Consider the following 21,719-nt stretch of genomic DNA (forward strand, 5'->3'; position numbering starts at 1 on the left):
GCACAGTGGTTTATCTGGCACTGCTGGAGGATGAGGCGCACGGGAGACCAGAGTTGGCGGCAGGCAGTATTAAATGGGGGTGGCGTTAAGAAAACAGGGGGCACAAAAACGCTCCGCTCTGAGTCGCACACAACCTATATGCTATATAAACAGCCACAAAAACAAAATTAGCTTGCTAACATACCTCTGATGAAGTGGTCCCTGCAGACACGGGTATCAGCAGACTCTGCTCCTCCTGACCACAGACGTAGGTTTAAAATCCACTTTTTACAATGTTGTTCTGTGAGATTTTTACATTTCTCATCTTTGTGAACGACAATCTTTGGTACTCTATAAAATGTATTTTCCTTTTCTCAGTTAGAACGATTGGAGCAGCCGTAAACTACACAAAACATGGGCATTTTGATGATTTCAGAGAGCAAATTCACAAGTTTCCTGCTCTCCATCAGAATTTAACGCTTTCGCTTTGTCGCAATGCAGCAATGTGAGTGACGTCACTGGAATCAACAGAGCAGGCCATAGACATATACACACTGATCCTAACAACAGCTCTAGGGTACGTTCAATAGCACAAATGTAGCAGACTCCCGTCCGCGTGCAGGATTTATTTTACTCTGCAACGGAATCTATTTCAAATGTAGCAAAGCACTGTTACTTGAAACTAAATATACTTAAGTAAAAGTAAAATTACAGATTTTAAAAAGTACTCAAAAAAGTAGTACACAAAAAAGCTACTCTATTACAGTAACGAGAATAAATGTAATTCGTTACTTTCCACCCCTGTCAACAACTTTGCTAAAGGCGCGATAATAAACAACTCATCACATTCAGAGAGAGACATAAAAACAAGCCAGATAGTGGTTCTCCAGGAAAAACAAATGAAGCACTCTGCTCCAGGTTATATCCACTTTCACTCCTCCGCATATTTCCACATCATTTCAAGCACGACTAAATCAAGTTTCTCCCAAGGTAAGTGGAGGGTCTTAAGGAGGTGGTTGCCTGTATGACAGTAGTCAAAACATTCACAAAGCCACCCAGGACGGGAAGGGAATAAAGACTTGAGTAACTACAAATTCAACACTTATGTGGAAGAAATATCTCATCCCTGTGTACTTTGAACCCTGCAATGCCGTGAGATGAAGACTGGTTCATCCTAAGCACAAATATCCAGACATAAATAGAACGTTGTGGTATATGCTGTTCAGCGCAGTGAGCAGTGCACAGACCTGTTCATTTGAGAAACCAAACAGCAACTACACCAACGTATGGACAAACGCAGGAGAGCCCACAGCTCAACCAGGACACAGCAGTTACAGAAGTATCTACTGTACATCTGAAGGTAACAGGACTTTCTTACCAGAAAAGGAATGTTCAGTACGTAGCAAGGAAGCTATCTTTAAAACAGGAACAGCAATCTTTGAACAGATTTGGGAAAAGACAACCTTTTCCATATCTAAAATCCCAACAACAATCTACTTGAGTCATCTGGGGCCAGGAGTCCTGTAGTATGCTAATGAGCCACAAAAAAGGCTAATCAACTTCACAGTATAAATTCAGACTCCCAACTCATCAGTTTCAGAACTGAAGAAGGATAACTCCAAGTCCGGTTGCCTTAACAAAAACAAAGATGTCAGAGCACATTACTCTAGTTTTAAATTCTTTATACTAACTCCCAGTCAGTCTCAGAATGGACTTCAAAGTTCTACTCCTGGTGTATACATCTGTGCATGGGTTTGGTCCAGAATCCATCAGTGAGACGTTAGTCAGCTATGAACCCAGCAGGTCTCTCAGAGTTATGGGCACAGGTCAAATAGTGGAGCCTATAGTTCACAGTAAACATGGGGAGGAAGTTTAAGTTCAAATCTCTTCTTTTCCCAAATGCTTATAAATAAGTGGGACGTTTTTAATCGATTTATTCTTGATTTGATGTTTTTATTGTTGATTTTTTAACTACGTTTAACATTTTCTGTTGCACTTTAAAATCATGTAAAGCACATTGATTTGCCCTGTGTAGGAAATGTGCTATACAATCACATTTGTCTTGCCTAACCTTAACTAAGCTACCAGAAGAATCAGGTTATCACTTTCTAATGGCAGATTGGATATAGCTAACAAACACCCGCTGATTCAGATGTGATGAACAAAAAGGCTACATACTGTTTGGTGCAGTTGATAGAGTGCTCAGAAAAGCCATGATTTGGAAAACCAATGTACTATGTGGGGAAAATGGTGATATGACATGCCTTGCATATTGTTAGAGGAGTAAGGAAGCTTTAAATTGATACACACTGATACTGAGATAAAGACTATAGATGTGGCCGAACAATGCTTGAACCCCTTCCAGTGTCTCAGCAACATTTGTGACTTTCCACTCAGTCACCTAATACGCAGATGAATAACTATAGCACTAATCCATCACACTGGGGTTTTATTATTGTTGCTGTTAAAGGAGCCATAATAAAATAGGCAGATTATTGTAAAAGGAAGTAGAAAGAAACCTCCAGCTAACAAACTTATCTACAAGATCAGCTTTGAAAAAGTGAGACAGATGGAGAGAAAGCAAGAGCAAGCTGATCAGAGAAGCTAGCTAAATAATTTAGCAGGTTGGGCTATGGGGGCTGTTAGCTAGACACCGAGACATGGGTAAAATGGGTAGGCAATTTACCCAACCACTGGTGGCATGGGAGGGAGCCTCTGAGACTGATGTATTCCTGATTGGGGAGCCCTGAGTGAGAGAGAGGGGGATCTGTGCAAACTCAAACATGACATTTCAGACAGCAACAAGTACAGTTAGACAAAAAGAAACATTTTTAGAGAGAGAGAAAGAGAGAAAGAAAATAACATTTGAAGGCACCAACAAAACCAATGGAGACAGAAAAGCTTGCAGGATAAAGGGAAGCAGGGCACATCTGCAGCTTGTCTCCAGGCATGAGTCCAAAGACCAATTCTAACACTAACAAACTAATAAACAGCTAAACTAAAGTACTTTCCTGTCATTTAACACAAGAAACAGACTTCAAACCCAAAACGTGTTTTGCTACAAACTTCCAAATACAAGTATTATAATCATCGTAAACATCCAAATATTTTATAAAGAATCTTTCTGTAAGGAGACAGGAACACAACTCTGTTACAGTCAACTTCTCTCCCCCTCTCCAACAAAAATATGGACAATCTGTTAAAAAACTTAATTTACAGGTGGTTTCACAATATCTTCTCATCTACACCACACTACACCTCCAAAGGTGTGTTGTGGTGTGTGACAGTCATTTCTCCTCTCCAATAAAATACAAAATATGCCATACTTTCTTGCTTTAAATTAACTTGTACACTAAGCAAACCTATGCAGAATCTATCAGGAAAATGCAGATTATACGATTACTCAAAGCAGGTAGAGCCTCGTTAATGTACCGCATTCTACCATGCAAACCAACTTATCTTTTTCATACATCACATACAGTGAAGAAAACAAGTATTTTAACACCCTGCTATTTTGCAAGTTCTCCCACTTAGAAATTATGGAGGGGTCTGGAATTTTCATGGAAGGTGCATGTCCACTGTCTGAGAGATAACCTAAAAAGAAAAATCCAGAAATCACAATCTATGATTTTTTAACAATGTATTCGTGTGATACAGCTGAAAATAAGTATTTGAACACCTGTCTATCAGCTAGAATTCTGACCCTCAAAGACCTGTTAGTCCGCCTTTAAAAGTCCTCCTCCACTCCACTGTATTATCCTGAATCAGATGCACCTGTGTGAGGTCGTTAGCTGCATAAAGACACCTGTCCACCCCATACAATCAGTAAGACCCAAACAGTCAGCATGGCTAAGAGCAAAGAGCTGTCCAAAGACACCAGAGACAAAATTGTACAACTCCACAAGGCTGGAAAGGGCTACGGAGAAATTGCAAAGCAACTTGGTGAAAAAAGGTCCACTGTTGGAGCAATCATTAGAAAATGGAAAAAGCTAAACATGACGGACAATCTCAAGCGGAGTGGAGCCCCATGCAAGATATCACCTCGTGGGGTCTCAATGATGCTAAGAAAGGTGAGGAATCAGCCCAGGACTACACGGCAGGACATGGTCAATGACCTGAAAAGAGCTGGGACCACTGTTTCCATGGTCACTGTTGGTAATACACTAAGACGTCATGATTTGAAATCATGCATGGCACGGAAGGTTCCCCTGCTTAAACCAGCACATGTTAAGGCCCGTCTTAAGTTTGCCAATGACCATTTGGATGATCCAGAGGAGTCATAGGAGAAAGTTTTGTGGTCAGATGAGACCAAGATTGACCTTTTTGGTCATAATTCCACTATGCGTGTTTGGAGGAAGAAGAATGATGCGTACCATCCCAAGAACACCATCCCTACTGTGAAGCATGGGGGTGGTAGCATCATGCTTTGGGGGTGTTTTTCTGCTCATGGGACAGGACGACTGTACTGTATTAAGGAGAGGATGACTGCAGCCATGTATTGTGAGATATTGGCCAAAAACCTCCTTCCCTCAGTCAGATCATTGAAGATGAGTCGTGGCTGGATCTTCCAACATGACAATGACCCAAAGCACACAGCCAGGAAAACCAAGGAGTGGCTTCGTAAGAAGCACATCAAGGTTCTGGAGTGGCCTAGCCGGTCTCCAGACCTAAATCCAATTGAAAATCTTTGGAGGGAGCTGAAAGTCCGTGTTACTCAGCGACAGCCCAGAAAGCTGACTGATCTAGAGAAGATCTGTGTGGAGGAGTGGGCCAAAATCCCTCCTGCAGTCTGTGCAAACCTGGTGAAGAACTACAGGAAACGTTTGACCTCTGTAATTGCAAACAAAGGCTACTCTACCAAATATTAACGTTGGTGTTCAAATACTTATTTTCAGCTGTATCACACGAATAAATTGTTAAAAAATCATAGATTGTGATTTCTGGATTTTTCTTTTTAGGTTATCTCTCATACAGTGGACATGCACCTTCCATGAAAATTCCAGACCCCTCCATGATTTCTAAGTGGGAGAACTTGCAAAATAGCAGGGTGTTCAAATACTTATTTTCTTCACTGTAACATGCATTAAACTTGCTGTTGTTTGCTGTTATATATACTGTATATATCCCACATGCTCACATTATTTATCAGTTTGGACCATTTATTAAACATTAGTTTAGTAAGTAACAAATTTAACCACACCAAATCTTTGTTTTGTAGATATATTACATAATCTTTGCTAAGAAGTAATCCAATACCCCAACACCACTGTTACTGGAAAACAACAAAATGTCAGCTTTGCTTGGTTAAACCCAAAGCTTATCATGTGTTGTTGACTGGTGATGTTTCAAAGCCCTGCTTCCCTCTAACAGACACAAGCAGAGATAAAAAGACACCAATGGCTTTACAGAGCTGCACACGGAGAGCAACACCTGTGAACAAAAAGCAGCTCCAGGGAAATGTGAGACATTCGGAACTTAAAATAAAAGCAATGGGATGAGTCATCATCTTGCACAGTTTGTGCAGGACCAATAACCAGGCTGCCCCTATCACTTCATTTAAAACAAAGGGACGTCAACACTCATCAACTCCAGTGATGTAGAGCTGGAACTGGGAATACCTTTGTGGGAGAAGCTGTGACACTGCATAACCAGTAAAACAGAACTGGATTTAACTCAACCTCCTACAGCCTAACATGCATTGCAATAAATATGGAAATGCATCCACTTTTCAGTTTAAGCAGTTACCAATTAAAGATCCATTACAGTGGAAAAACCTTTATCGATTATTCAGTCTGCTCATACATTTTTTTAAACCCTAAAATAATGTTGGTTTGCTTCAGATTTTCAGGTTGAGACTTCACTTCCAGAAAAGAAGCTAATGATACGGTTTGATGAAAACAGTTTAAAATGCTTGTTTTTCACTCTCCTTTAGGTAGGAAAGACCAAAAGGTCCTCAGAGGTAGTGACAACATTTTGGCAGCTTGAATTTATCACAAGACTAAAACTACAAATAATTCTGGTGACAAAAAAAACACAAAATCCTAAATTTAATTTAACCTAATTTAATTTACCAATTTCAAAGGCTGTTTGCTAATTATTGATAGCTACGGTGACAAATGTTACTTTGTTTGTGATCTGACTTTGGAGCTTTTAAATATGGTTCACAGCTTGTTCCAGTTTGTAAGTTTGTCATATTTGCAATTTTTTTCAGATCATTTTTCCCTGTAGAAATGAAGAAGGCTGTGATGTGATGTGCTTTGCCATTTGCCATGTAGAAGGAATATTAGTAATACATACATAAGCGAAATACATTATTTAGCTGTCAACTGCCTAGAAGAAAAAGGGAAAAACAACAAAAGGCACCTAAGGTTCAGCATTGTTTTACAGATCATGAGCGCTGCAAATAATGTGGATAATAAAGTGAGTGAAAAACAGAAAAAGCAGTTTTCAGAAGTGCTTTTCATATTGAAATAGATAAATTTTTTTGCCTGAATGAGATAAACTCATGGTTCAGTTTAATGTAAATTATACAGTGAACATCGGAGGCATGTTTCTAGGTTAAGGTTGAGAAAAAACATATTCAGTGTCCCAACTTTATTTGAGTAAAAAGGCATTCTTTGAACTTTTAACTTGAATCCTTCAAAATAATTTTATAATCCTTCAATCATTTAAATTGTTTCCAAATTCCATAAAACTAGTCATCTAAGGTGAGCAAACCTCAGCTTAGTTCAGGCCAAAGTGTGAATGTTTCCCTTTGGTGGAGCGATCAGGCTGGTTAGAGGTCACAGTGTAAAATGGATGAGTGATATTAGGCATACCCCGCCCTCTCCTTTAGTTTCATATCAGTAATTCCGTCTTTGGACACCAGTTTGTTAAAAACGAGAATCCCAATAACCATGTTAACCTGTCAAAGACAAGAAGCACAGCGTTAAAGCAGATACAGTAAGAAGTATTCACATTGACAGATGCACATCCTTACTGTAGGTCTCTGAACACTAAAGTTGTACTTACTGTCACCTCTGCACTGTGTTTAGCAAAATATAGGAATTTCAATGTTCCACTAAGAAAACAATCAATGGTCATTGTGCATTGTCACATATCACTGAAATCATGCAAGATTGGGCGTGAGATTTGATGTCTGTCTGTTTGCTAAAGTTGCTACTTGCTTCACAATAAGCCACTTGTTTAACGGTGGAAAATCGCTTGAAAAGGTGCGATATCATCCTAAATTAATGTTAGGGTGTATGATTATCTAATCTGCTGGATAATTGAAACTTTCTTTGTGAAAAGTTGAGCGTAAATATGTCATGTTGTCCTAAAACTTGTCATTGTTTGTAAACTGTACATATAAAACAATTTTAAAATAAAATAAAATAAAACAAAACATTATTTTAAATTGAAGAAAATGGGATGAAATAGGAAACAATGAGTTGGCTGAAAGACATAATTTAAGAAGGAAAAAAGAGGCAATAAAACAGGAGTAAAAAAAAAAGGACTACAAGCCATCACTTAAATGAGAAGTACAAAAACAAATCAAGAATAACAAACCAAAATAGCAGAACAGAGAAAAAAGGAGCAGAGGAAGAGACGCTGAGCACGCAATGGAAATAAGTCGAATAAGTAAAAACACAGAGGTTTAAATGAAAGGCACAGCCGTCGGGGAAGCTACATTCAAAATCATGCTAGCTTTCAAAAATAACCTACCATGCCTTTAAGTAATCAGGAAAATAAAAGAGTTGCACATTTCTTAAGATGTGCAACTCTTTTCTTAAGATGTGTGTTAAAAGTTTGGCCGTTCTTTAGGTCAGACTGACCTTAACCTTCAATGCCTAAAATCACGGCTGAAAATTAGAGCCAGACGGTCGGAAATTTCCTCAAGGTGTTCCACAGATGGTGGGGTTTTTTAGCTTCTGGTCCCCACACATCAGCAAAAATAAAGCTCTGAAAAATGATGGTTGTAGAGCCTCCAGACTGTATTTCTTTGCTTCTCACTGATCGCTGAGCAAGCAGCTCACACATAAAACGAGTGATGTTCTGCAAACAAATTGGATCAGTTAGTTTTGGAGCATGTGTGGGTGTCTATCAAGGCTCCCAGCAGATGTGGCGCAAATAAGGCTGGGATAAACAGACGTGCCAGCTGTTGCTGGGAGGAGGCTGAGAAGAAGGTAAACTAGTGGAAACAAATACGGAAGATGATGCAGGAAAGGAAACAAAAAGAACAGAAATGTAAGAGGGAAATTTAAACAGGCATTTTAATTTCTACTATTCCACTTGCTTTCTCCCTGAACCCTTGGTTACCATGGCATCATCCTTTTATATCTATTTCTTGTGGATTGTGTCTGTGTAAAGCATACGATGCCAGTGTTTGTTCTGAGCAGGGTCAGGTCAATTATGATTGTAATAATTAATTACAATTTCAAAGCAAATTAAAGTTGTAACTGAAACAACCTGTTGTTGTTGTAATCGGAATTGAGTTGTACTTGAGTTCAGAAATTGTACTTTGTAATTGGCACGGAAATGATAATTTAATTAAATGCAAACTGGGGAACCAGTTCTATGACTTACACATACATAGTTAATAATTAATAATCAATAAAATATGCTTCATATCAACTTTTCCAACTACTGGTAAGTTCTCTTTAAGATCGTTATACCATTAAGAAAAATAAATAATCAAGTGGTATACTGAGGCTTAGACGCCCACACCAAAAATATTAATACCAATATTTTCATTAATGAAGAAACCTAACAAGGTAACCAAGAGGTGAGAAACAAAATAGATGATAGATAATGTTTTTTAGTGCATTTTACAGCTATTTTAAGACATGGGTCAAAAATGACCCATTATAAGTGGTTCTCAAACTTTTTGAAAAAACAATCTAGAGCACAACGATGGAATGAGTGATAATCTAATTATAGATAAGTGTAAATAAACAGTATTTAGTGCATCTGAATAGATGCATTTCTATAATTTTCATCATTTCCTGTCCTTTCCCACCTGGTGTGGGACCAGTTCTGACCCTTGTGTTTTCAGTTCATGTTGTAATGAAGATCATTTCCATCATCCTTATCAAGATTATCATTTTTAAATAAAAATAAATGTATTTTTAATGCTTTCCCTTGTTAAATTTCCAAATGCTCTTCCTCGAGTACCCCACGGAGTGCCATCGTGTACCCCGAGGGATATACGCACCCCAATTTGAGAAACACTGTCATAAGAGATGCTAACAGAAAGCTGACACAAAAGGAAGGTTACATTTTTGTGGGCTTATTTATTAAAGGCTCAGTAATTGTGTCTAACTTTAGTAATTAAGAACTTAACTGTAATTGACTATCTGGGAGAAAATAATAATTGTAATTGGAAAAAATGCTGGTCATCGTAATCATAAGTTAATTGTAACTGAACATGGATAATTGAAGATGTAATTGACCGAAGCAGTGGCTCTGAGTGGCAGGCTTTGAAAGCAAACAGTCAGAGAAGGAGAGAAAATAATACCAAGACTACAGCTGCAGCAGGTCCCACAAAAGCATAGAGAAGACCTCCTTCCAGGGAGAGCCAGCAGCTAGAGGAGCAGCAGGAAAACACAGATGTGGCGATGAATCGAGGACATGGAGAAGAAAGTAGGGAGAAGAAACATGGAGGACAATAAAGGAAGGATAGAATGAGACGGAAAGATGGAGTAATAACATGACAATTGGAGTTGGATGGTGATGAGGACAGAAGAAGAAAAGGTTAACTAAACAGTCAAAGCATGACTTTATCAATAGAAGGTGCTAAAGCTTCAGACAGAGGCTTACTAGCTCGGGGTCCCGTATCCTTTTGCTTTGGTGAATCCCACTGAGATGGCCACGACTAGAGCAGGAAGACCTGGGACAATGGTGAAAACTGGCAGTGAGTGTGAAGCAGTTAGCGTATAAAATCAAACAATGTAGCAAAGCCCACCCCAGCCGAGACACAGGAAGCGCTTTCGTATAATACGGTTTCTGAGGCGACCTGTCACTGCCATGTATGACTGCCATGCCTCCGTCAGAACCCAGCAAAAGGAAGAGAGGAAAAAGAAATGAAGGAAGGCAGCGATCAAGGTGCAGAAGATCTGAAACAGGTAAAGAAGGGAACTCATTAGCACCACATCTTTAATGAACTGGCTTTGTGATGCCCACTGACCTTATTTCGAGTCTGTGTCTGTCCAATGAGAATAAGGGCGTTAGAAGAGATGATGGACAGGCAGAAGTTGATGAGGATGACGGAGCGCTCCGACCGAATGTACCTTACACATGAAAACAGAAACTCATTATAGTTCAGGGGCAGAATGACGGAGGAGTCTGATCTCAAATGGGCCGTAGATTTTAGGTGGGAAAACAAGCTATTTCAACAATAATGTGCCCTATGTTCAGAGGTGAAAGTAACTCACTAAAAGTATACACGTTACTGTAATTGAGTTGCTTCTATAGGTACTTGTACTTTTTTTTTTTTAAGTATATTTCTAAATAAGTAATTTTACTTGCTTTAAAAGAAGTAAAGTCATTTTTTACATTTCTACAACCAACCAACGGCCAAGCGTTCATAGCACTTTTTGATCCTCACCCACTAATAAAAAACGTGAGCTGGGTTTAGACCGTTGTGAGACAAGTTAGTTTTACCCTACTGATGTGTTGTTGCTATAGTAATCCTGCTCTGAGTAAATTATAATTCTTTGTTTAAAATGTAATGCATTGCAACAATACAGCATTGAATGATGTTATTTTCTCTGTTTTAAAGTTCATACATTTAGCTATACTTAGAGCCTAAGAATTATTTTTATTTTGAATTGAATTCATTGGTGTTATTGAAATAAAATAATAACTGTACTATATTTGTACTATATTGTATTTTGACAAACTTTTTATTTTATGCAGATGCCTTTATGGAAAATAAATCAAGTTCCAATTGTGCAAGATTTGATCTCTTCTTTTTTAAGATTATGCATGAGATGTTTACTGTATGCAAGGCAACGTGGCAAGATGTATTACCAAGAATAAATGTGGAGGGTGAAAGTACCTAGTAACTTTTACTTTGAGTACAATTTAATTGAGTTACTTTTTACTTGTACTTGAGTATTTTATGTATGACTTACTTGTTCTTGTACCCGAGTACAATTTCAATAAAGTACTCGAGTAGGATACATCAGTACTCTTTACACCAAGAGTCACCAACATGGTGCCCGTGGGCCCGTGCCCAGGTAGCCCGCATGGACTATTTGAGGTACCCTCAGGAGCTCTAGTCACCAATGAGCGTCTAAAATCTGATTTATTTTCCAGGATTTAAACCCAAAGATATTATGAGAGATGTAGTTAGGAAAGGAAAGTTGAATACTTCTGATAAAGTTATGTATTAAACTAAAGAGTAACTAAACCACAAAACCCTTTTTTATGCTGAAAACAAATGGATTGGGGTATTAAGTAGAGTTCTAAGGAAAACTAAGGAGTTTATTTACTCTTCAACCATCTTTAAATGTTTAATTTCACTAAAACATAGTGCCAAATATCTTTCTGTGTTGCAGATCTGGTGTATGGCCAGTTGAATGTTATATATAATACGATATATTTAAAAAATGTTGAACATTTGCTACCTTTTTAAGTTAATACTAGCCTTCTTTACTATCTTACCAAACAAAAACTGTGAACACATAGTATTTTAGAAGTGTTTTTTATACAGTACCAAGGAAGTAGCTCACAGTTTCAGAAAGGTTGGTGACTTCTGCTTTACGCCTTTACCTAGGTTGCACTTCCAATTTTGTGTACAACTTTAAATTAAATTGGGGAAATTTTGTGGAATAAATAAAGAAAAATTGAGAACAATTCTAACATGTTGAGATTAAAAGTGTCTTCCATCATGTGATATACTGTAAGCATAGGATAACAATAAGTCCTGTAAATATTGTGGAGTTTCATTGAATGTGTGTATTCGAGATATATAATTCATGTTTTCTCTGTCTGTTTCCCGCAACCCCCAAATGACGGTGACTAGGGACCCCCACTATTTTCTGTATCATATTTGTACATTTTGTATTATTATTGTAAATATCTATCATATTTGTATGTAATTTGTATACTATTATTATTATTATTATTATTAATAATCTTACTTTATTTTTTACTACTGTAATGTGTGTGTATCCGATCCTTATTTTTAACACAATTTTACTTAATTATACACTTATTTAATGGTTATTCTTTCTTTTGTCTTTGTTAAACGTTTAATTCTTTTATTTGTGATTTTTCTTAAGTGGCTGTAACGTAAGCAATTTCACCCTGGGATTAATAACGGAATTCTGATTGTGATTATCCCAGGTGGTGATTGAAAACATTAAAAAAACTGCACACAAAAAAAACACGGGCTTAACAGCAACACAACAGAGAAGAACAGCACAACATCCATAAAGTTATTTACATCTTATCAGAATAATTAGTCATGGTAATGACTAATTGTATTTTTTGACTCACACTTGCGTGTCTGTGGTGCTCTAAAATGACATTCAAACATGATGCCGTAAATCTGTCATTATAGCCTCCTGAGGAGCATTCTTATAATCATCTTGTGACCCCCCAGGGGGTCCGGACCCCTAAATAGGGAACCACTGGTCTAAACGCCGTCACCATGAGGCAAATAACATTTGCCTCCTCCTGTCCTGGCTGCATTAAACTCATCTTAAACCACCACAAACACCCTCTAAAACAACACAAATCATCACTGACTTCTTAATACAGTCACCAGTGCCTGTTTAACTTTGCCGTGCCTGTAAAAGCTCTGCCTGTTATTTGTGTAGCGCAGCGGTGCTCCGTGAGAATGTGATCAGCTTTAATCATCTTCCCCTGCTCAGTGTTTGAACTGTTGTGCCTGGCTAACATTCGAACAACATCTCATCAGAGCTACAGAAGATATAATAATTTAAAGTAAGTTGATCAAAACTTAATCAATAACCCTGATCAGATTCAGTAAACCATTGATCCCTGAGAGGAAATTGGATGACAATAATGCAGTTTTCATACATCTTTATATGACAGATAAATAATTAAAAAGGAGCAGTCAGAATAATCCATGTCACTACAACTTATAACTACGTTTTAATTGTATTTTTTGACATACATTTTTGTTTAATTATGAGTTTTTTTATTTATCAGTATTTGTTTCCTTACAGTAGTTAAAAACGAATATTTTGTTTAAAAACAGAATTTAAAAAAATTAAAGTGGAAAAAAAAGGAATTTGAGAAAAAATACAACAGATTTTATAGGGCCCTACATATGGACATTGATCAATAATTGTCACTGAATAAATGAATATAACTTTCTATCTCTATTTGATAATGTATTTTTCTCATCTTAATCATGTTCCCAGCTAATATTAATCCAGTTACTGTTTGTGTTGATGATGCGAGTGACTGATTTAAAAGTGTGATGTACATTTATCTTAATATACAGATCATTTAAACACACAATTATTTGTATTTATTTTCATTAAATAAATTAAAGTCTTAGCCCTTTTTATAAATTACTCCACATACTGTAAGCTAAATAAACAAACAAAACCCAACACTCCTCTGTTGGAAAGTCCTAAAATATAATCATTTAAAACCAGTGATTATTCAATAATCTGACATCCACACACTAAATGTACACTTTCAACCAATACAAACACATTATTAAAAGCTCAAGTTAAGATTTATGGTAGATGTGTTTTGTATTTCAATGTTTTAGGCTCTGGCAACTTCCAGGTTGACAGTCCAAAATACAAGTTTAGTGATTCAAATTATTTTTAATCAGTTATTATTTTTTTTCACAAATATGTTTATTGAAATTTTCAATTTAAGAACAAAACATTTAGAACACACACACAAATACAAAAACACGAAAATAAAATAAAATCTCTCCCCACCCTTCACTCAATTAAAATTTACTTTCTACAAATCAAAGTCTTTTACGAGGCGTAAAAAGGGAAACCAAATGTCTATAAAGTCCTTCATTTGGCCATATATGTCAGTAACCAAGTCACTGGACATCAGTTTAATCCACTGTTTCAGTCCAGGTCTTTCTGTGTCCTTCCATTTCAAAGCTAAAACAAATTTCGCCTGCACAAGGATAAAATTGACAAGTTCCCTGTTAATTGGATTGCATTTGAAGCTATTTGGAAAAAAGTGCAGTACACAGTTTACCATCAATGGGCATTTTATATTCAATCAAATCTGAAATGGCTGCACAAATTTTCTTCCAAAAGATTTGAAGTTCCTCACACTGCCACATACAACGATAAAGTGTCCCCTTTTCTTTACCACATTTGATACAGTCATCAGGGATTTTAGGGTTGAAATGATAGCGTTTCACTGGTGTGAGATTCTAAACAACCACTTGTACTGCACTAATCGGAATCTTGTGTTGATAGTTTGTTTTTGTGCGAGTAAACAGGAGTTATTCCATGAGGACCACCGGCTAAGCCTGTTCCCTGACCTGTCGCCAGAGATCCACCGCTTGTAGCGGTGCTTCGACAAAGTGAAAGCCAAGCTGCACGCTCTAAATGTCCGCTATGGGATGGAAAACCCGGCCCAGTTGATCATCACGCACAATGGAAGGTGTATCGTTTTCAGGTCGGATGAAGATGCTGAAGAATACGTAAAGAAAACGAGACCACAACCAGCTACTGACAATGATGGAGACTGAGTTCAGAAACAATGCCTTTTTTTTTTCCTTCTTTCTCTGTGAGGAGCGGACCGTCATGTGAGGTAAGAGCCGGAGTAAACGATGTTCTAATCAACCTATAAGTAAATGATTGGCATGTCAGTAAAAAATTAAAAATGTAAGGAATAAAAAAGGGGAAAAAGAGGAGGAAGAAAGAAAGGAAAGGAAGGGAGAGGAAAAAAACCAAAAAAATAGCTTCCAGTGCGTCAGCAGAATGTTTCTCCATGTCGGCTCGGAGTGAGCAACTAGCATCAAGGATTTTGCCGTTGGTAGTTGTCTCACAAGCAGCGTTTTCAAAGTAAGTCAGATGCTGTGGCTGCTTTACCTTGCTAGCATTAGCTGTAGTTTGCTGGCCTGGTGTGGCACTTTTAGGTGGTGGCATGAGGAACAAAAGAATACTTAAGACGAAAATGCGTCAAAATAATAGTTGGTCAAAATTTAAGGATGAATTTAAAAAATTTAGTAGCGAGCCACTCACACTCGTGACCTCTCACCATGACGCCATAACCCAGAAGTCTTTTTAATCAGTTATTAAAGTGAATTATACTTGGTGATATATTATGTTATATGATTTGTTATCATATCCCTGTGGATCAGGTTTGTGTAGATACGTATAAGCATATATGCACAGCACATATAAGTATAATAAAAAATATCAGGCTCTGCAGTGTGTTTTTCAACTTCTAGGAGCTTTGAAGCTGCAAATTCATAAGCACAAGAATGTTTTCAATGCACCCATCTTATCTCACCTCCACACAGAGACATAGATGATGATAAGTAGCAGTAATGTGAGTGAAGACACTCCACAGCCCACAATCAGCGTCACAGATGGGAGCTGGGTCTTATCCATGTTCTGAGGACAAAAAAAGGAAAACACAGAAGAACATTCAGTGACAAAAGAAAACAAGAGGATTCCATTCTAGTTAGCAAGAGACTGTGGAGCAGATCTACTAAAGGTCTGTGTCCGTAAAGACGTGCACAAACATCAGTAAAAGCGCAGATAAACAAAGCAAATCCCACTCAATCATGATTGTGTCCATCAAGCATATCTAACACATCATCCATTTAGCATGTTAATCTGTGATGAATATACAATGTATTTGTTATTAAGTCTGTAGGAATTGACATTTCACACAGCGCACGGTAACACTCTCCGCTCTGTCTGGTTGAACAGACATCACTACTGTGTGAGCTCTAAAGGTGCATTCACACCGAAAGCAACTTCAGCGACTCTGGCGACTAGATTACATTCAAAATCAATGTAAATGACGCAATGTTAGGCGACTCCAAGCAATGCTCAAAATTGAACATTTTGAACTTTTCAAGCAACTTTGAAAGGCCCTGTGCCGCGACATGCAATCGGCAATTAGTTTCTTCCCAAGTCACTCCCCTAGTCGTCACTGTCTGTAGAGTCGGAGGCTGCAGGGAGAGGACTGTCCAGTTCCTCAACTTACTGATGCCAAAATGAAAGTGGCATACTCCCTGAATAATCCTTTTAAATTCTAAGTATATTTTTGAGTGAACTCATCCTTTATTAACTCCGTACATTGAGCATTTAAACTGTAAGTATAGGTCACTGGAGTGACGAAGTGTTAGAGTGAAGCCTGCATGTTGTCGAACAGCGACTGTGGAGTGTGTGCAGCGCTGCAGGTTCGAGCAAAATAACATGAGGTGGCCTTGGACAGTGTCTGCGATCCTGCAGAGCATTTCTTTGGCTTGTTTAAAAGCCAAAAAATGCCACTAGAATAGAATAGAATAGCCTTTTATTGTCATTACATAACATGTAATGAGATAGAGCTCCCCATAAAAATACAAACATAAGAATAAACAATGTATATACAATATAAATAGATTTTAAAAAAGTTCACATACACTCATCAGTATAAACATAATACTGTGCCAGCGTATTGCATAGAACTATTGCACATTGCCCAGTATATTGCACCCGTCAGATAATAATATTGCATAACAGTGAATGGTATTGTAGATTAGTGCATATGAGAGTTCAGAGTGGTTATGCTTTTCGGAAAGAAACTGTTCTTGAGTCTGTTTGTTCTAGCTTTGATACATCTGTAGCGCCTACCAGAGGGCAACAGGTTGAACATGTGGAAACCAGGGTGTGAACTGTCCTTGATGATGCTATGTGCTCTGTTGAGGCAGCGTGAGGTGTAGATGTCCGTCAGGGAGGGGAGAGGGCAGCCAATAATCCTTTGAGCCGTTTTTATTACCCTCTGAAGCCTCCTCCTATCTGCCTCAGTGCAGCTCCCGTACCATACAGTTATACAGTACGTGAGCAGGCTCTCGATGGTCGAGCGGTAAAAGGTCAGCAGCAGTTTTGAGTCCAGGTTGTGCTTCCTGAGGACTCTCAGGAAATGTAGTCTCTGTTGGGCCTTCTTGGTAACCGCAGAGATGTTGTTTGACCAGGAGAGGTCCGCAGAGATGAGGACACCGAGGAACCTGAAGGTGTGGACCCTTTCCACACACTCACTGTTGATGTAGAGGGGGGCAGGGTCTGCTCTGTGCCTCCGGAAGTCCACGACAATCTCCTTGGTCTTTGTGATGTTAAGCTGCAGGTTGTTGGCAGAGCACCACGCTGTCAGCTTCAGGACCTCCTCTCTGTAGGCTGACTCGTCCCCCCTTGAGATCAGACCAACCACTGTGGTGTCATCAGCAAATTTCACAGTGATGTTGCTCTCATGGGTTGGCCTGCAGTCGTAGGTGTAGAGACAGTACAGGAGGGGACTCAGCACGCAGCCCTGTGGAGAGCCAGTACTCAGTGTGCGGGTGGAGGAGAGGTGGGGTCCAAGTCTCACAGTCTGGGGCCGGTTGGTCAGAAAGTCTCTTATCCAGGCACATGTGAGAGGGGGGAGGCCCAGGGTGTTCAGCTTGGTGATCAAAATGTCTGGGATGATTGTGTTAAATGCTGAGCTATAGTCCACAAAGAGCATCCTCACATAGCTCTGCTGGTGTTCCAGGTGGTTGAGTGCAGAATGGAGGGCTATGGCGATGGCATCCTCTGTAGATCTATTAGTCCGATATGCAAATTGGTGGGTGTCGAGGGTGGAGGGGAGACAACCTTTGATGTGATGAAGAACCAGTCTCTCAAAGCATTTCATCACTATAGGTGTTAGGGCCACTGGACGGTAATCATTGTGGCTGACAGGAGGCGACTTCTTTGGCACGGGAATGATTGTGGCAGATTTTAGGCAGGGGGGGATGACTGCTTGGTTCAGGGAGAGATTGAAAATCCTATTGAAGATGGGCGTGAGCTGGTGGGCACATGCTCTGAGCACCTTGCCAGGTACTCCATCTGGACCAGCAGCCTTCCTGGGGTTCACTGCCAGGAGCACCCTTCTGACGTCACGCTCCTCAATAGTGAGTGAAGAGGTGCTGGAACCTGGTGGGGGCGGGGCTGAGGCTGGTGAGTGCTGTGGGGTCTCAAAACGAGCAAAGAAGTAGTTGAGCTCCTCTGCCAGTGAAGCACTTCCATCCACTGTTGGTACATCACAGCCCCTGTAGTTTGTGATGTTCTGTAGCCCCTGCCACACCTGCCGTGGGTTGTTGCTGGACAGATGGGACTCAATCCTCCTCTTGTAGTCCGCTTTGGCTTCCTTGATTCCCCTTTTCAGGTCGGCTCGGGCAATGCTGTATAGGGCCCTGTCACCAGACCTGAAAGCAGCATCGCGGACTCTGATGAGTTTGCGTACCTGGCTGGTCATCCAGGGTTTCTGGTTAGGGAAAACCCAAATGATTTTATCCACAGTCACGTTCTCGATACAGAACTTGATGTAATCTAGTACAGTCACTGTGAATATTTCCAGATCCTGATGTTCAAATATGTCCCAGTCTGTGTGATCAAAGCAGTCCTGTAATTCTAGAAGTGCATTATCAGGCCAAGATGTAACAGTCTTAATGACAGGCCTGGTTCTCCGTCTGATGGGGGTGTATGCTGGAGTGAGCAGCAGGGAGAGATGGTCTGACTGGCCAAGGTGGGGGAGAGGTATAGCTCTGTAAGCATGCTTGATGTTAGAGTACACATGGTCCAGAGTGTTCTCCCCTCTCGTAGGACACTTGACATGCTGATGGAATTTTGGAAGTACAGTCTTTAGATTAGCCTTATTAAAATCTCCTGCAATAATGTGGACACCATCAGGGTGGACTCGCTGTTGTTCGTTTATGGTGTTTAGCAGGAGAGAGAGCGCTGTGTTGACATTGACGTCAGGCGGGATATAGACAGCCGTGATGATGACTACAGTTAGCTCTCTTGGTAGGAAAAAAGGCCGGCATCTAATGGACATGTACTCCAGATCAGGAGAGCAGTGCTTGTGAGTGATCACACCGTTGTTACACCAGTCATTGTGCACGTAAATACAGAGCCCCCCTCCTCTGCTCTTACCGGAGTCCTCGGTATGATCCCAGCGGAGCAGAGCGCGGCCTGCTAGCTGCACGCTAGCATCGGGGATCATCGGGTGGAGCCGGGTCTCCATAATGATTAGGATACAGCAGTCCCGGACATAGCAATTTCCAGCCAGCTGTAATTCCAGGTCCTCTGTTTTGTGTAACAGGGATCTGGCGTTAGAGAGGTACAGACTCGGCAGAGGTAGCTTGTGTGGTCGCTTCCTTAGCTTTAGCAGGAGTCCTGACCTGCAGCCCCGCTTCTGCTTCCTCTCCCTCCGCCGTCTGCGTCTCCTTCCAGACCCGACAACAATCCACGGGGAGCCCGGCGGTCTCGCCAACTCCTCCGGTATATTGTACGTATTGTGGAAGTCACTCGAGACAGCTATGTTGTGTCGGTAACCAATGTCCAGAAGGTTCTGGCGAGTGTAGAAAAAGTTTGTCGACGCAAACGTATAAAAACTAGCAAAGTACACCAAAAACAAGCAAAGAAGGGGAGAGCCGTGAGCCGCTGCAACTATGTGCGCCGCCATCGTTTACAGAATATTGGAACAGGAACAGGAAATGTGCGTTGGCTCCAGGATACCTGAAGAGGGCAGGTCTATTGCGCCCTCAGCCAACCTGGAGAGTCGCAGTGCATGAGGCATAAAACTGCAGTTCATGCACGGATTACCGGACACCCCCTCTCTTCGGTGGTCAATGCCCAAGCAAGCAGGACACTGATCGTGATCATCCTCTGCCTGAAGGGGGGACATGCAGGAGACACACAAATGGCAGTCCATTCTTTTCCAATTCTTCCTTAATACAAATTAATATTAAATAACCTTATTAATAATATTATTTATGAATAATAATTGTACAAATTATTATTATATGAATAATAATTATATACAAATAATAATTATATTAATAATAGTTATATTGATAACCGCCGAGCTGCAGCGGCTTCAATGAAGGAACTTCACTCAGGCCAGGAGTGATCAAACGGTGCTGCCAGTGAATCTAACTGGAGCAACACCCGACAAAACGCAGCCGCTCAACATGCACACTCAAAACACCGGCCGCCGCTTAGCAGCAACATGCCGGGAGGTCCGTGTTGGCCTCACACCAGCAAATCCACCGGTCGAGAGTAACCACGACGATGCTAACAGAGCAGCATAGCAACACAGCAGATTAACCGTAGCTGTTTAATCACTGAAAAGAGACAGCGGCGTAGCCGTGTAGCTCCCAAGTCTGAACCAGCGCACAATCACAAGGCGAAATACCGCCTATGACATCAAAGTGTACGGTACTCACCACCTCAGGCAGCCCCTCACTAAGTCCCAGCCCCACTCAAAGGGAAAACAACGAGTCGCAGCTTCTAGCGGACGAGAACACTCGAGGCGCCAACATTACAGTTACGAAGCTACAAGCTGTAATAGGAAACAACCGACCTGCTATCATTATCCGCAATCGCGAAAAGATAGAAGGAACAGATCACCTGATGACACCGGTAGATATAGACTCTCCGGGTCATCCAGGGGTCACAGGTGACTTTAGAATCCGAAGAATCAGAATCAGAATCAGCTTTATTGACCAGGTACAGTTTAGAACAATACGAGGAATTTGACTTGGTAGTTGCAGTGAAAGAAGACACATCAACACACCGGAGCAGCCGTTTGCGGCGCCCACATATTTAGGTGAAAAAGGGATCAACAACAGGAGGAGAGGAGGGGTGAGGGGAAAAAAAACTGCCAGTTTGAAACTGATTTCCCTAAACAGAGAAAGCAGTGTGAAACCAGGAAAAAAAACCGCCTCTGCAAACATAAATGTAAGCATGACACAGTCAAACAACTCGAGACAAGGCATGTGGGAAGGGTTGGGTGGGAGGTTGGCTGGGGGAGGGGGTCAGGTGGGAAGAACAGCAGGATTCCAGCTGTTTTGGGGACATGGGCGTGCTGCCAATGGGCGCTGCAACCACGCCTCCATGCAGCTGCGGATGGGAGGTGGGGAAAGATGGCCAACGACGCATTTGAAGTTGAAGACCTGTAGCTGCGTTACTGACAACCAGATGACGTGTGGAAAAGTTCAGCATCAACAGTTCCAGGTGGGAATGTAGGGAAGGAGCGGGGGGAGGGAGTGGGGGTAAGAGCCGCCGTCTGCAGAAACTTCCTGGTGATAAGAGATGAGACAACCTTGGCTTTAGCCTTGGCTGGCTGGGGAGCCGAAAGGGAGATAAGCAATGTGATTTGATACAGGCTATGTCAATTTCCAATAGCCTTCTGTCCTGGGTCTCTCTGCTGTAATCCAATGAGTGGCCTAGTTTCCACTTCTTGCTTGCTTTTGATATCGATCAACACGAGTCTGAGTGTTCAGAGCCCTGCTACATCCTTCAGAAATCACTGGCAGCTTTTCCAAAACAGTCACCAGCGTTGTACGGACTTTTCGATAGATTAGGAAGCCACCAGCTCCGATCAGCAGCATGCCTACTATCATTATTCCAATCATGTAGATGTCCTCCACGTCTTCCACAGAAAGGATGGACAGACACACAACTCGCCACTTGTTCCAAGGGTCAAGGGTGTATCCAGCCGCAAACGTCCCGCTTGGACATGCGGGTTCACCACCCATTTATTGATATAATTACTCGACCTGC

General features: G+C 40.6%; 1 protein-coding gene across 6 annotated transcripts in view; it reads right to left on the reverse strand.

Moving 5' to 3' along the window:
* The window catches only part of adgrb1a (adhesion G protein-coupled receptor B1a), a 227,193-nt gene that overhangs the window by 29,724 nt on the left and 175,750 nt on the right, over positions 1–21,719 (reverse strand). For all 6 annotated transcript variants that reach the window (XM_028470093.1, XM_028470091.1, XM_028470094.1 and 3 more), the window contains exons 19-24: positions 15,439–15,542; positions 10,145–10,247; positions 9,923–10,073; positions 9,778–9,847; positions 9,476–9,542; positions 6,798–6,883 (exon numbers count right to left, since the gene is read on the reverse strand). In XM_028470093.1, the coding sequence (XP_028325894.1) occupies positions 6,798–6,883; positions 9,476–9,542; positions 9,778–9,847; positions 9,923–10,073; positions 10,145–10,247; positions 15,439–15,542 (581 nt within the window). The remainder of the gene's footprint in view (positions 1–6,797; positions 6,884–9,475; positions 9,543–9,777; positions 9,848–9,922; positions 10,074–10,144; positions 10,248–15,438; positions 15,543–21,719) is intronic.

Source organism: Gouania willdenowi, chromosome 16 (genome assembly GCF_900634775.1).
Source record: "Gouania willdenowi chromosome 16, fGouWil2.1, whole genome shotgun sequence".
Lineage (NCBI taxonomy): Eukaryota > Metazoa > Chordata > Actinopteri > Blenniiformes > Gobiesocidae > Gouania > Gouania willdenowi.